Below are 16,747 nucleotides of genomic sequence, written 5' to 3' on the forward strand. Positions count from 1 at the left end.
TGCAGACGAGGCGCGGGCCGGGAGCGGGGCGCCCCGTGGGGGGCGCTGCCTGCGTGGCGCCCGGGGCGGGGGCGCGGGCGCGGGCGGGGGCGCGGGGAGCCGCGCGCGGCACGTGCTCGTCCCGGGGCCGCCGGGCCGGGCCGGCCGGGGTGGGCGCGCGTGTGCGTGTGTGCGCGCGTGTGTGTGTGTGAGTGTGCCCCCCGCGCGTGCTGCCGGGCGGGCGCCGGCGTGAGTCACGGCGGGGCTCGCCTTTATAACGGCCCGGAGGCTCGCGCCAGCCGCCCGCCAGCCGCCCGCCAGTCCGCCCGCCGCGCGCCGCGCTCCAGCGAGCGCGCCCCGGCCCCGCGCCCCGCGCCCCCAACCGCCCCGCAACCGCCGCGCCGTCCCGAGGGCGCCATGAGGGGCCCGCGCTGCGCCCCGCTGCTCCTGCTGCTGCTGCTGCCGCCGCTGCTGCTCACGCCCCCCGCCGGGGACGCCGCCGTCATCACAGGGGTAAGCGGCCCCGGGCGCACCTGTCCGCCGCCGCCGCCGGGGAGGCGCGCCCGCGCTGCGCCCCTGGGGCTCGGGGAGGGCAGCGGCTCGGGGAGCGGCGCCCCCGGGCGGGGACGCCCGCCCCAGGCGCCCCGTGGGGCTCGGGGAGAGGTGCCGGGACCCGAGGGCGGCGCACGGCCCGCCGCCCTGGGCGCACCGTGGAAGAGACGGTGACCCGCGTGCCAGCCGCCGTCCCCCGCTCGCGCCCCTCTTAACCCGCCGCCAGCTCCCTCCGCGAGCCCGGTCTGCGTTTGTGTTAGCGCTGCAGGAAGTTCGCGTTCACATCTCCTCCGGCACTTCTTGGAGACTTCCAGCCTTGAACCTTAAGATTTGGGGAGGCCCTGCCTGACGCGCGCAGCGGCCAGAGAACCCCCCCCCCACACACACACACCCCAATCCTGAGACTTTAATCCTCTGCTCAAGGACCTTACCCCCCCCCCTTGCACCCTCCACGGAAAACCCCTTGAAATAACTTGCTCTGAGGCCCTGTGTGCGCTTGGAAAAGCAATGGGGGTGCTTCCTTTTGGTTTCCACGGCTTTTTGCTTGCTTCTTTTTTTTTTTTTTTCTTTCTTTCTCTCTCTTTTTTTTTTTTTTTTTTTTTTTTTTCTTTAGCGTCTTGAGGTTTTCCTCGTAAAAGTTTTTTTTTCCATTTGCAATTCCCTGATAAAGCACCTCCAGAGCTCGGGCATAATTATGGAGTTAGGTTACAATGTTGATGTTTGTTTCAACTTAGAGAAGTTGTCCTCCTCATTTTCGGAAGTGGGAACTGAGTCAGTCCTCTCCTACTCCCACCAACAGTCCTGTGTGTGTGGACCTGCAGGACGAGTTTAGAGTACAAAATTTAAAACTCTGGTCGACATCCACAGTGCAAAATCGCTTACCATTGCCCGGCTCCTCGACTGCTTTACTCTTTTATCTTTTTTTCTTTTTTTTAAGTCTGAAATTTTTTTACACCTCCATTACATTATTTCAGTTATCCATGTGCGCATTATGGGATTTAAATAAAACCTCTCTGTTTGAACTGGTAATAGATAATGAAATAGTTAAATGTGAGGGAAGTCGGCCCTTGTCTTGAGAAAATAAAGCTCCGTAGTCTCCAAGTTAGTTAATAGGTCCATAGCATCTTGAAAGCCCTTGTACAATAACAGTATTTGGTTATATCCTATAGGTATAATAAACATTGTGGTACTTATTAAAATACAGATTTTTTAAACGTGTATTTGAATAGCTTTGTCAGTGTGGTTGGAAAAAAGAAAAGTTTTTACAGGTCTTTCTAATATATGTGTTGGAACATGATTGGGCTTTTCCCCCCTCTTCCCCTGCTGGCTCATTTTAAATTTCTCCTAATCCTCTGAGCCCAGAATTCCTTTGCAATATAAGTATCTTTTTGTTCCATTCACAGGACAACACTATTTGAATAGGTCTGCAATGGGTTAAGGATGAAGGGCGTTAGGAAACAGCAGTCTAATTAAAATTATATAAACCCATGCATTTCTTTGTAAATATTTCCAAGAAGTGAAGCTTTCTGTTACAGAAGTGAAATTTTATCACATTGGATGTTTGTCTGTTAGAGACATTCAGGGTGAACTTACATGGGATGTTTTTGTTGTTGTTGTTGTTTTAACTCAATGTTACAAAAAGAGAATTTTTTAAAATTTCTCTAAGCAACGTGGCAATAAAGAAATGTAGTTATGTCTTCATGACAGGAACCATCTGGAGCCAAATGAAAAACTTAGTAACTTATAGTCTTCAGGATGTTAAACATCCAAGTTGATTGATTGAATTTTTGAAAGATTTTGGCTGGATTTTGATTGTCTTATAAAAAGAGTTAGTGGAGCTTCAGAATTCCAGATCTTGAGCATCTGTTGACAGAAAATACTGCCTGAAACCTCCACCTTAAATATTTACATTTTTTGGTAGTAGGTGTAGTTATTTTGATGTTGATTTATATTCCGCATAGATTTGTTAAAATGGAAAAGATCATGTACTGAACCTCTCATTTATGGAATGTAATGGCCACGTATACATGATTTCTGGCGTACAGATAAAAATTGGAAAATGGAAATGTTTGGATGTTTTCCTGTGTATGTCCTAAGACCCCAAGGTGAAAATTGTTGCTTTTGTCCATATAGTTTTAAAGAGGCTGAGAAAAAAATTCTAATGAAGGAAATAAGCCAACTCTAAAGTAGGATGTTAGTAATTTTTAACAAAAAATAGTGAATAAGGGTATGCCCATATATTTATATTTTGAGAACTTGTGGCTGGCCCCAAAACTTTGAAGGAGAAGAACCTTGAAGGAGCGTTTCAGTTGTTTCCAATAAATGTAAAAAATTTAAATTTTTATCTAAACTATAGACTTTTTAGTTTCTTACTTATATAGTACAGGGTGTTTTTGCCTTATTGCTAGCAAAACATTATTACACACTACTTAAGCAAAGCATCCTATTTTTTGTTAGCTCTAGGAAGGAACAATTGTTTTTCAGATCTATTTTCATGCAAATAAATTTAGACTGTGTTATTTATTTCTACTTAGAGTATGAAAATTCCTCCATAGTTGATTCTTTAATTATTTATATTTACAATTTTTATATTGGGAACAGATGCCTTCGGTAATCATTGACGAAAATTGCATCTGCCATTTGCATTTCTAAATCTGATTAATCTTAAGTGTTCAACTGACTTTGTAATATACACATATGTACACTCTGAGCCAATAATTTCCTTTTTTGCATGTTACCTGAAAAAAAGTAACATAAGACAAAAGTCTTGGTTTGTCCATTCCCAACCTATGAAATTTCTTTCTTTAAAGAGGAAATGTGAAAATCAAGCCAGTGGTGTGAGAAACATCAAGTCTCATGAACCAAAATGCAAATATTTGAAAGGGAAAATGAGCACTTTTAAAATTTACATCAGTGCCTTTATGGGTCTGGAGCATTTCATGCCAGATTTAGAGACCATTTAAATCCCTTCTTAAATTTGGGCCCAATGTATTCTGCAGTTAATAGTCATAAAATCTCATGATTCAATTTATGTAGTTCCTAATGGCCATGTATGGTATAAGTCTAACGCAGACTCGTTTTTCAAATTCAAAGCCAATTCAGCCACAAAACACTAGAAAAATAGAGGTGATTTTCTGTGTGTGTTTATTTAAGATTTTCATAATGTGTAGGCCATTCTTCAGGCCATTTTTTATAAAACTAGGAAAATCTCTTCTCATCAGATTTTATGGTAAATATGTGCAAGCAAATGAAGATTACAGTTTTTTTTATATGTGTCTGATTATTAAAATCCTAGTGGTTGGTGATTTAAAGAGCATTTTTACTGCTAATTTTAGATTTCCTTAGCTTGAGTCTTCCCCACCATCTATATTTATCTGTTTGTTTGTTACATTTCAGGCCTGCGACAAGGACCCCCAGTGTGGTGGAGGCATGTGCTGTGCTGTTAGTATCTGGGTTAAGAGCATAAGGATTTGCACACCTATGGGCAAAGTGGGAGACAGCTGCCATCCGCTGACTCGTAAAGTTAGTATATATATTTGGATTTATGGTGGTTCTCGTATGTTGCAGTAACTCAGTAACTCAACTCCCAACAAGGCCTGTCTGACATGAAACCCAGGGTAATGTGCTTGAAATTATAAGTTAGAGAAGATGACAATGGAAAACCCCTCCTCTCCCCCTCCCCTCCTATTTTAAAGAACTGGATCCTCTATCATCCTTACTCTAGTGAATCATTTTTCATGTCATTACTCTCATGACAAGAGAAACATTTCATAATGATAATTTCAAATGCATGAATTTGCCTAAAATTATTTAGGACAGAAAAATGTATGCTGCTTTGCAGAAATCAGAGTACAGAAGTTCTGGAAAAGCCTTTTGATATCAGACCTACTGATAAGGCAAAAAGTAAATAACTTTGTGTTTTGTTTCTTGCAGAAAATCATCAATGGTACAGTTATCCTTGTATCTTTAAAGGTCCTTTATTTTCACTCTGTCTACTCAGTACACTGTTCATAATCCTAGAGGTTAAAGACATTTAAGTTTTCAGTTTATTCTGTATCCTAAAGACCTAAACAACACTTTTGAACAGTTTTGGTGGTAAGTGGCATGACCGTATATCGGCAGGATTGGATGGCACTTTCCAGGTTGTGTTGCAGACGCTCCTGTCTCCAAGAGCCAATCAGTGACATTACTTCAGGAAGCGGAATGGGGATGGGTTAGGGACAGGAGGGAGCAGAAAAGTGTGTGGAGCCTCAAGAGTCTTGGCCCTTCTGAATCAAAACTTGAAAGAGTGGGATGTCAGTAAGATCCCCCAGAGAGGCCAGGTAGCAAGCAATACCTTGCTCCCCTAGCGCCATCTCCTGGTTTCACCCAGTAGCAAAGTGAAGTCCGGGCCAGCAGAGGCCTTGTCCCAGGCCAGGTGGCTTGACTGGAGGCAGAACTCAGTCTCTCTGCCACTTTTTCTCTAGGCCACCGTTGTATACTCCTGTTTTGAAATAGATAGAAGGCTTTCAAAGCAAACTGGACGTACCTTCTACCTTTTTTTTTTTTTTTTTTTTTTTTTACCCCACCTGTGGTTTAGGGTTGAAAGCAGCAGTAGAGCCCCTCATCTTCCCTATGCTGGACAATTGCAGATAACAGTTACTATTTTGACTTTCTTAGAGTGAAGGTAATGAAAGAAATTGGTGTATGTTTAGCTCTGTGAGCTGTAATAGGGACTCCACTTGTTTGAGTCTCTCTGAAGACAGAGCTTGTCTCTCCTGTGGTTTCCTTGAGAAATACTTCCTGTTCCGTTTAGACCATTGGTCCCCATGGCTTCAGTGTCATAAAACATGACATGCACCTTTTATTCTTAGCCACTTGAAGACAGAAAAGGTTGTAAACGGTTAGTTGTCTGTCTCAATGCCAAACTCCCAGGGAGGAGATGACACCAGCCCAGCCACCTTTGGCATTGATGTCAGTTTTGTCATCACCCTTATCGAGTGTGAGTCTCAACTTTTGTACATTTGAGCCACTGTCATTGCAAGGTTTGCTCTTAATCTTTTCCTTTAAGAATGTTTTTGTTTTTGTCCAGTCTTACCATACCCTTACACCCCCTGCATACCAGAATCATGCAGCCTGTTTGCTAAAACAAGCAAAGAGCAACACATTCTATGCAAGTGTTCTTTGTAATTGTGGCAAAGCCCAGTTGCCACTGGTTGAAGGCTCTGATGCACCAGACACTCTGTATGAAATGTTGTATATGCATTTCATATTTAACACAACAAGCCCGTGAAACGCATTTGTTTCCAGCATGTTCTGCATACAAACACACTAAGCCTTAGAGGGACTCGGTATCTGGCTGAGGTCACGAGGTGAGAGGTCTCAGAGCAGCACTGGACTTTTCATTTCTGTCTGATGCTCCATTGGTTGTGCGGTCTTGATCACCATACCCTTGTGCCACCTTGAAAGTGGTTTCATCTGAGCACTTTGGACTCCAGTTAACCAAAACTGGGTTGTGTAGGATAAGATAATGGTCCTCCAGGGGAATTTGTCACGACCTGTATTTCTGATGAGTTTTCCGAATCCGAGGGATTTTAATAAGAGAACCCAGTTCTGTTTCCCTGGGTGCCTGGACAGCTTCCAGTTCAGGTGTAGTGCAAGGTTATTTCTGAGAGTAAACAAAATCATTTTTCTCCCAGAAATCCAGATACATCTCTACAGCTTCGTTTTTAATCACAGTTTGAGTAATGAAGTCTTTAATAACAAATTATGCTTTTCATAGCAGAATTAAGTGATAAAAGAGCGAAAGGACTAAAAATAAAATAAAGGTTTTATGTCAGATCTTGACTCTTCCCCCATTCAGTTGCCCACTTGAAAAGTGTTACTAGAACTCATGCTACTGGATACTTTTCTGTCTTGAAAATACATTTTCATATGTCATTTCTATTTTTAAAGTAGGTCCTGGAGTTGTTACTTATTCTAGGTGATATTAATTTATCCTGGTAAAAATCTAGTTACTTCCAGATCTTCTCTCCACTATATTCTATTCAAAACAACTTGAGAAGAATATTTTTTGCAAATATATCCTGGTGAATGTAATACACAGTGTTCAACTTCAAATTACAGTTTTAATGGCTCATTAGTATGTGGCAAAAGTATACACGCTGCATAGAAAATTTTCTTTTAATGTGATGTGATCATTCCTTTCTATTTTCTTCCTTTTTTTTGGTAAAGGGATTAACTGGTTGTGGTCACAGAGATTGGTGTTTTAAAAACACAAGACGGTTAATAAGTGGGGATTACACCTGTTTAAATTTTAAACTTTCCGTTCTGGCTCGGCTTAGACATTAGCCACAAATGTCTGTTTATTTTGATAAAGCGAGTAGTATTTGATGAATGAAATTGTGAACTTCAAGTAGGAATTGATAGTCACAGAATTCAGTCTACTATTTTATTTCAGATACATCAACTAATGTGTGGAGTTTATAGTAACTGCTAGGCTATAATTTTATAATTGTACAATTTTTAACTTTATATTTGATAATTGAAAAATAGAATGAAATATCAGTTCACCTAAGAAGAATAGTAAGTTTTCCAAACACACTTTTAGTCATAAGTTTTAACATGTATTCATTCTTAGCAATTTTTAAAGTTAGGGATGAATTATTGAATCATATGTCTACAAGGAATATTTTGCAATTTAAAAAAACAACACTATTTTGGGGTGCCAGGGTGGTTCATTTGGTTAAGTGTCTGCCTTTGGCTCTGGTCATGATCCCAGGGTCCTGGGATGGACTCCCACAGCGGGCACTCTGCTAAACAGGAAGCCTGCTTCTCCCTCTTCCTCTGCCTGCCACTCTGCCTGCTTGTACTCGCTTGCTCTCTCTCTGTTAAATAAATAAATATTTTTTAAAACCCCCCACTATTTTAGTATTTTTATTAATACCTAAACTTTTCAGAGTTTAAAAGATTGGCTATCTCCATCCCATTCTGATTACTGCTTGGCTTTGAAAGTTTATGTGATTAATACTTTCATTTTTATTACTTATCATTTTATAAATTATTCAATTTAAATGACTGTTTCCTCCCCCAAAATTGTTTTTGCTTCACTTTTTATGTTAACATTTTTAGTACCCGTTTTGCCTTTTGTTTTCTGGTAGTTTTTTTGTTTTTTGTTTTTTTTTTTTTTTAGCTACACTTTAAAATTTGACCAATACATTTTCCTTTTCTGAAAAAAAAAATTTTAAAATTAAAACCTGGGGCTTGTCTGTCTTTTTTTTAAAAAAAGGAAGATTTAAAATTTATTAGTTTCTGTTTCAGAACTAACCTATGATGAAACATTGTAAACGTACTTTCAGGATAGAGTTTACCTTTAAAAAATATTTAAAAATATATAAAATATATAAAAATATATTTAACTAAAATATAACTACAGAATTTAGTGGAAGATGGGTGGATGAAAGCTTAATACATTAATTTCCTCATCTTTCCTATCACAGATGTCAGGAGCCACTATCTACATTTTCTCTCTCTGGGCAGCATCATTGGTGTGAATACAAGTTCATTGTCAGACTCAGAGGAGGTAGATATACAGAGTTTCTCAGCCTGGGCACTGTTGACAGGATGGGCCCGATAGCTCTTTGTTGTTGGGACCACTCAATGCATCATAGGATCTTTAGCAGCTTCCCTGGCTTCTATCCACTAGATGCCAGTAGTCTCCCTCTCTCAGTTGTGACAACCAAATATGTCTCCAGACTGTGACATTTCCCCTGTGACAGTTGGGGAGATGGACGTTGCACTGCTCGAGCACCACTGGCCTAACACTACATTTACCTAGCCCCACAGGACACAGTGTAAGAGATACAGCAGCATCATTGCATTGTGAGCTCACAACTTCGCTTGCCCTCTCTTCCACATGGGGTACTTGTGGTTGCCCCAAATGAGAGCCCGAGTGTGTGTGGGGTAGGGTGTGGGGGGTAGGTCCCCTTGACTCACAGGAGCTACCATCCTTACTTCTTGCAAGTATTTGCCCAGGCTTGCATGCCAACAGCTTCCGCAGCCCAGATGAAGTTCCACACAACCCACGAGCCTCACTCCCCTATTCCTTCCTTTCTGTTATTCTTTCCAAGGACACAGTGAGATGGGAGATGAGATCTCATGTTAACCCTCTACTCACAAGGAGATAAATCCTTGCATTGTTTTGGGTTACATGGATATATACTTTGAAAGAATTTGAAGAGACCTCTTAAGACTTGACCAAATTAAAGTATGTTGACAATCTTCCTAATTACTAAAGCTGGAAACTTGTGGGAATGGGACAGGTACTGTGAGACTTTTAGTTTCTATTTTATGTGCTATTACATTATCTGAAATTTTTTGAACTGTGTAACTTTATTGACAAAAGTTATAACAAAACTGGCTTCATTAAAAATTGCACATTGTTTTGATGAAGTAAAATTGGTGTCTAAATTATATAAGTTTCAGGTATACAACCTGAATCAATCACAGTCACAACATTGTGCTTTGACGTCTGTCTGAAGTACAAAATGATCCTCATCCATCACTATTCAAGTTGACTCCCTTCACCCATTTTGCCTACCCCAAACCTCCGTCCCACAGTAGACCCGTGCGTGCTCTTCATGTGACACAACCAGGGTTTCCTCCATCAATCCTTTGTTATATTTTTTTCTTTAAAATTGACTGTTTTGAGAGAAGTCACAAACAATACTTTGCTTTGTTTCTGTGCTATTTTCCCTTTAAAAGTGCTGCAAATGGATCACATTGGATTGAGTTTATTCTAAAATAAACCCTCAGGTTGGGACTGAATGGTTAGCTCCTGGGCCATATTTATTTGTGCCTTTGAATATGCACCTTCTGTATGCTTTTTCATGTACCTGTGACTATAAGACACCTCTTAAGTTTGTCACACAAAATGTGTAGAGCTAGTGAGCAGGCCAGTGGAGGAGTTCCCAAGCATCTACTAAGTGTATAACGTCAGAAATGATGTTCTTTGTCATTAGCTCACAGATGGAAGGGGAGGAGGAAAACCACTATGTGCAGGTGCAGATAACAGGACCTGGGAAGGCTACCCCTCTGCCTTTGGGCAGCGCACAGTCTTGGGGTTGGGGGCGTTGGAAGGATACCAGCTTTTAACTTGTATTTGCTTAAGTGCCTCCTGTGTACCAGGCTAAGTATCATGTGTTTACAAATAAGATGTCCTTTCTTCAAAGAGCTTGGCATTGGAGGGAATGGTGGTGTTTGAGAAAAGAGCAAAATCTGGAAGAAAGCGGGACTGCGTTTGATTGTAATATGTTCCCTTTTAGCTGGGTGACTGCAGTTAGCCGAGTAATTTCACCTCAAGAGGAAGCCACTTAGCTTGTGTCAAAACAAGGCAAAAATCTGGCACACAGGTTGGGTGTGACATTGACATGCAGTGCCTTATGAAGCCTGGGCATTGCAGGCTGCCACCATTATTTTTCTTTGCTCCTGTTTTCAAGGCACTGGGAGCCCACATGAAGGCCAGAGGCCGGCCATGGTGTCTTGATGCACACAAATCACAGGACTGCAAGTTCCATGGGGGTGCCTATTCAGAGCTTAAACTATCTTACTGGTTATCTGTCTTCCATCATTAAAATTTACACCCCATGAGGGGCTGAGGCCTTTCCTGTTTTGTTCATCACTCTATCTGTAGCATCTCAACTATGGAGTGCTGTGTCAGTGGCACTCAGTATATATTAGCTGAATGGGTGAATAAAAGAAACATGCTTGGTGTTGTCCATGTGTAATGGTTTGACATGTTCATTATAGTTACATTTCACTTATCTCAGGCTTCTTTACCTTGGGTGTTGCTGTTGTATTTGTTTTTCTCAACGTTGGCACCGTTGGCACTTTGGGCCAGAGAGTCTCACTGTTGAGGGGCTGTCCTGTGCATTGGAGGCTGTCCAGCAGCATCCCTGGCCTCTACCCACTACTAACACTCCCTCCCCCAAGTTGTGACAATCAAAAACGTCTCTGGATATTGCCAGATGTCCCCTTGGGGACAGAAGCACCCTCATCTGAGAACCACTTGCCCATATAGTGACATATGTGACAAAATGAGGCTCTCCAAGTCTCAGGGCTAGAATAGATCATAAAGGTCAGGGATTATAACTTCTCGTACTGTCCACTTGTAATTGTCTGAGCCAGCGCAGCCAGGTCCACGTCCTCTGACAATAGTCTCAGTGCCAACAAATGAGCTAGCCATCCATGTGCCCTTTGACACACACAGTGGCAGAACCATTCTGAGCACAAGCCTGCATGGAGCTGACGGCCTGCATGGAGCTGTGGCACCCGCGTGTAGGCACTGTCATTACAGCCTTGAAAATAAGGCCCTTGCCAAACGGCAGAGGAACCCGAGGTGGCTCTGCCTCTTCACCACCTGCCTGTCAATGTCTGCCTGTTGCTTCCCTTTCTTCCTTTTGTATTTATTGATCTCAATCATTTCCCTGGCCCTTCCAGAACCATTTTGGAACTGGAAGGCAGGAAAGAAGAAAGAGGAAGAGAAAAAAAAGGAAAGAGGAGGTAAGAAGAACATGAGCATGGTACCAACCCAAAGATGATGCCCAGCACAATCAGCCCTGACCATTTCTGGACTACTGTACAGTTGGGTCTGTCCTATTAGTTCAACCCCAAAGTAAAGTTAGAATGGTTCTGTCACTGTCTGCAGACAACATTTTTTTTTAATGTACAGAGAAATCATTTAGAAGGCATCTGGAAGATGCATCTCAGACATTCTCATTAGGACAGGGATAATTGGCATGGGGTGGCCTTTTTGGGTGGAGTAGAATAGGAAATACACTAGAACGATAGTGAATAAAGCATCTGAGTTGAGAAACAGGATGCATTTTTCTGCCATGTGGAAACTGTAGAAGGATCTCTGAGGCATGAGTCTCTAAGTAGCTTGCCTCTCTCACATTACTGTGGGCCAGTGTAATTTACCATCCCATTTCAGTGACAATCTGTCACCTCCAGGGCTGGGGTTAAACTTTCTCCCTATACTTGCAAAGGGGATTCTCAAGAGGGCGCCGGTGGGGGCGGAGGGGGGGTGGTATTGGAGAGAGAATGAATTTTGTTCTTTGCCTCTGGAAAGTATATGTACTTTGCGGAACTCCACTGCCCATGAGACAGAGGACGACCATGCCAGTTTCTGGTTGACCATCCTCAACCCAGCTTCATTGGTGGCATGGGCAAGACTCAGAAATACCACTTGGATGACTCTTGGAATGAAGCCACCCGTTCTCTACTGGCTCTCCCTAGGTCAGGGTTTGGTTTGTTCCTTTTCCATGACTCCAGCTTGACTTCTTCCTTAATTTCCCTTTTGTTTCTTCCCTACCCACGCTTCCCAGAATTTTGACCCCCCTCTGCCAATCTGTGTGCAAACATGTGTTTGTATATTGCTCATTGTCCGTGACTTCATATTTACTCATTATATCAATGTGGTCATCCCCTTAATGTCCGTGACTTCATATTTACTCATTATATCAATGTGGTCATCCCCTTAATGTCATGCCCTCCTTAAGGAGCTTCATTAGTAGGATGCTAGAGAAAGAATTGAAATGAAGAAGTAAAAGGCAGTATAGCTTGGTGGTTAAAAGCTTGGTCTCTCTGGTCCAGCTGCCAGCCAAGCTCCAAGTTCTGAGTTGGGACCTTGGGCAAATTACTAATCTCTCTGTGTCTCAATCTCTCACTTGGAAAATGGGCATAATTCAAGCATTTGTCATCTTCACAGAGCGGTTGTAAGGATAAAAAAGGATAATACATAAAATGAGCGTATTGCTTGATGAAGAGTTAACGTTCAATATAACACTAGCTGTTATTATTCAAAAAGAGTTCTGCAGAATAGTTTATTTCTGGTTTTTGTTTTTTAATGTTTCTTGCTCTGACTCAGTTTTCTTCTTTTATCTTAGGTTCCATTTTTTGGGCGGAGAATGCATCACACATGTCCATGTATGCCGGGCTTAGCCTGTTTACGGACTTCATTTAATCGATTTATTTGTTTAGCCCGAAAGTAATCACTTGAGAGCAGAAACTTTAAATGTGAACAGCCACATGATGTCTCTAAAGTCTATTTACTTGTGATTGTGCCAAACAAATAATATGCCAGAAAGAAATGCTGTTGCTTCCTCAACTATCCAAGTAACATTTCTATCTTTGATGTTTAAATGATGTTTTTTTTTTTTTTATTGAAAGAGGATTTTAATTTTGGATACAAATGTAAAGTGCAAGGCATTATGGAACCAGTTCTCATTTCCCTGTTTATGTTTTGGTTTGGCTTGGCTCTTTAGATGCCAAAAACTCACCCATTTTCACAGAAATGAGGAGAGTAAGAATTTGATCTTTTGTTACAGAAACGTTTTTTTCTTAAATTCCCTTTCCCCAGCCCTGCCCATCACACACACACACACACACACACACACACACACACGTACGCACACAGACACACACACCCTCAGGTCTCTTTTCTCTCCTCAAAGAATTTTAAGGCTCTCACGTTATTCTTCACCATTTCCCTCACCAGCCCTCTAGCATTTTAAAGTGGGGAACAGGGTCATTCCATATTCTCTAACTTGCTGGCAGAGTCAGTGTTAAGAATCAAGCTTTTTGCCTAATACTTAAACAGTGAAGGATGTGTAGTTGAACTAGACACTCCAGACTTCTCTAGACAGAGTAGAGGTTGGGGTGCTTCCAAGCTTTCATGGACCTATTCATGCAACATGACTTCAGGTCAGCTGTGTGGCAGGTGTGAGTAAGTCCAGAGGGAAATGGAAAGTCAATTTAGTCCCTATTTCTAGATTTGGGTTGTTTTTTTTTTAAGGTTCTCCAATACAACATTACATTTATTTCTCTTTTTATGAAGTTTACTTTTTTTAAGTCTCACAGTTAGAGATGTTCCAGAAAATGTCACTTGAAGAGGGATTGATTTTAATCTGGCATACCACTTGTTACCATTTTAAAATCGGTATGAAGTTGTAATTTAAACTCCCATTTGTAACCAGAAGTTCTCTTATAATGGATTACCTGACATCCTGCCATGTGTACCTATATCAATATTGCTGTGTAAAAATTCTGTATCAGAATAATGACAGTATTGTATATCATTTGATTTATTTTAATATTATATCCTTATTTTTGTCACAGTTGTCAGTTTTTATTACAAGCAGATTTCTATTAGCTCACGTTCTGAAATGGGTAACGCCCCCAAAGTTGGTAAAATAGCACTTAACAGTATGTTCTTGTGTTCACTTTACATACAGGAAAGTTCTGTTTGCATGAATTTTAAGGTAGTACAAAAAAAAACAATGTGTAAATCAGTGAGGTTTTGGAACACGAAGGAAAATTGTGATGTGCAAAACTGGTTGTAATCAGGAATGGACTCCTGGGATTTCACTGTATTGATTCAGCAAGTAGTGATAAAGCGTTTCTCACAAGCAGTTAGGCAGGATGCTAGGTGCTAGCCATACGGTGATGCCTGGCCTGGCCCTGAGAAACCCACCAAGTATTGTAAATGGAATCAACGTCGCAAATAAACAACTTATGAAATGTGTTTAACTGACTAAACTCAACCATGCCAACCCACTAACTGTTGCCAAAAAAAAAAAAATTGTCCATTTTGTAGGTACTTATTCAGGCAGGGCTCACAGTTGCACATTGTGTTTGACTTTACCCTAGGGGCTAACATGTCCCATAAATGTATGGGATTTTGCTGTACTAATTACCATACCTGGGCATAGGAGTATTATTTTTGGTTCAATTTAGCTTGTGTGCGAGAAGCATTCCTCAGTGAGTTTGTTGGAAAAAACATCGACTTCAGCAAGTGGAATTACGGGTAAAGAAATGCCCTTCTGCAGTTTTGGTAAATGTCACTTTCATATGATGTTTGAGACATCCTTTTTCATAAGTCGTAAGCACTTGATGGGGTCAATCATCCATCCTCACCCAAGTTAAAAAACATATAACAAACTATTATAAAATTTTAGTTTTACATATACCAATTCCACTTTAAAAAAATCACTACAAGAGGTAAACCATAGTACTTGTTCACTACCATTCAAAGAAACAGATCTTTATTATTTGGTACCTCTCCCCTTGGCTGTTGCTTTTATTGGGGGGAAGAGATCCTTTTTGGGGAACAGCTCTTTTTAGTGTACAGCTTTAATTGGTTAGTATTTTTTTTGTTAGCTTGTCACCAGAGTTAGCACCTGTCAAATAATTGTTTCAAAAAAAACCTTGTGATCATGTTCCATGGAGATTCTTTAAAATTGTATGCAAAGCACACAAAGTCTTGCCCTATAAAGACTGTGGTACTATTTCTTCCCACCCCCAGGATCCTCCTCGCTGAAGTTGGCCAGACTTCATAGGCCAGAATTTCTGCAAGATAAGGCAAAGTGAGAATTTACACATGAAAAGTTAAAGTCAGCAATCTACTTTGATGTAAATATTGTGAATGGATTCTATCCATTCTAAGATAGAAATCTTAGGCCAGAACCTACTGGCCAAACTCAAGTGGACCTTTGGATTCCTTTGCAAACATCGACTTTCACAAAAACTATCATTTCTGACTTCAACCTTTTTTAAAAAAAAGCAACACTTTCTTTTTAACTTGGAAAACTTTGGGCCAAAACCGTTTCCTTACAAACCCTCCTCTCTAACCGAAGGCCTGTCCTCCCAGCGTTTCAGTGTTGTTCTGTTGTCGGAGCTCTACAAAGTCAGTCCAGTGAGAGATGACACACGTAAGCCAATTTTCTTCTTCACTGGTTTTAATATCGGAAATCTCATCCAGCTGAGAATTTACTTCCAATTTTTTAGAAGATTAAAGTTGGGGACCATTTTAATTTTAAAAACAGAGCATTTGGGGTATTCAGTGAGAATCACTGTCTAAAAATTCACTGACACCCTTTTCTGATCTTTCTGCTTGAACCTGTGGCCATATATTTCAGGTAATCCCCTCAGCGTTGATATTTCTTTGTTTCTTCCACATCTCGCCCCTGGTTTGTTAACGGTCAGTGTCCTCTTCGACACAAAAGGGGACTGTATTTCTTCTAGTATCTTTAACAGCATAATCCTTTAGTGAATTTAATACTCTCCCCTCCAAACCGCGCCCCTCCCATCACCCCAAATCAGGGCACTTTCAGAACACACGTCTCCCAAAATTAGAGGTGCCATTAATATGCTGTTCTTGAAGTACCACTGGTTTTTTTTTTTCCATCATCCATCACCCTCAGAGATTCTGGTTCAGTTTTGGGCTTTTTTTTTTTTTTTTTTTTTTCTTGAAGCCTCTTATTGGACTCTATGGTGCACCAATGGTTGAGAGCCACGGAGAAAGAATAAAGGAATACGCTTGTATAGGAACTCTCCTCCTTCCCTGGGACACCCCTTTCTGAGACCTCTTTCTTGTTAGAAGTGGAGGGCAGCCTGGGTGGCTCAGTGGTTTAGCGCTACCTTCAGCCCAGGGTGTGATCCTGGAGACCTGGGATCGAGTCCCATGTCAGGCTCCCTGCATGGAGCCTGCTTCTCCCCCTGCCTGTGTCTCTGCCTCTCTCTCATGAGTAAATAAATGTTTGAAAAAAAAAAATGTGGAGTAGCTAAATGTCTGCTCTTGCCACCCTCAGAAGTTCTTATGAGCCTCAAGCATAAGTGAATCTGTTTGGGGATTTTTTCCCCCTCACCATAACGCTTAACTAAAAGGACAGTCACAGAAAGGTCCCACTTGAGAATTTTAGCAGCAGTTCCATAGCTCATCTGACAAGTCTATTCAAAGTTTCTTAGAATTAGATTTTAGGGAAGTAGGCCTGGTTGCAGCCTCACTGGTCCCTTGGCTCTCATGCTAGCCCTGAAGCAGTCAGGGCATGGAGCCACTGCTCTCTTTCACCAGGCAAACCCTCCCAGGTGACAGCTTCTGAACTGCCTCCTCTCCCAGGCCCACTTTCCCATATATCTCCAGATTTCATTCTATTTCACTGGGCCCATAAATTATCAAAATGCTTTAGAAAGTCCAATGTTGCAGCAAAGTGTAACTGAGTAACTCACACTACTAAGCATTTAAATAAACCCTGTATATTAAAAGCCAGAAAGTGGAAAATCATGGTGTGGGCATGATTTCTGATGGTAAAAGGCATGGTCTAATCTATACCGTGTACATAGAGCATATCTACCGTTGGTTGTGTCCATGGCGGACTTCATGATTTTGAAGGAAGACTCG

At 41.6% G+C, this 16,747-nt stretch overlaps 1 protein-coding gene across 1 annotated transcript; it reads left to right on the forward strand.

Annotated features, from left to right (window-relative positions):
- Positions 1-362: 362 nt before the first annotated feature.
- On the forward strand, positions 363-14,092 carry PROK2 (prokineticin 2). The gene is made up of 3 exons (XM_072785380.1): positions 363-492; positions 3,928-4,053; positions 12,456-14,092. The coding sequence occupies exons 1-3, from the start codon at positions 397-399 to the stop codon at positions 12,558-12,560; spliced, it is 327 nt and encodes a 108-aa protein (XP_072641481.1). The 5' UTR covers positions 363-396; the 3' UTR covers positions 12,561-14,092.
- The last annotated feature ends 2,655 nt before the right edge of the window (positions 14,093-16,747 follow it).

This window comes from Canis lupus, chromosome 19 (assembly GCF_048164855.1).
Source record: "Canis lupus baileyi chromosome 19, mCanLup2.hap1, whole genome shotgun sequence".
NCBI lineage: Eukaryota > Metazoa > Chordata > Mammalia > Carnivora > Canidae > Canis > Canis lupus.

What these genes read in the sequence shown, in the direction of transcription:
- PROK2 (XM_072785380.1), top strand. Translation starts at nt 397, where the DNA reads ATGAGGGGCCCGCGCTGCGCCCCGCTGCTCCTGCTGCTGCTGCTGCCG. An exon ending in ACGCCGCCGTCATCACAGGG is followed by an intron (nt 493 to 3,927) that starts GTAAGCGGCCCC and finishes GTTACATTTCAG; the next exon opens with GCCTGCGACAAGGACCCCCA. An exon ending in GCCATCCGCTGACTCGTAAA is followed by an intron (nt 4,054 to 12,455) that starts GTTAGTATATAT and finishes CTTTTATCTTAG; the next exon opens with GTTCCATTTTTTGGGCGGAG.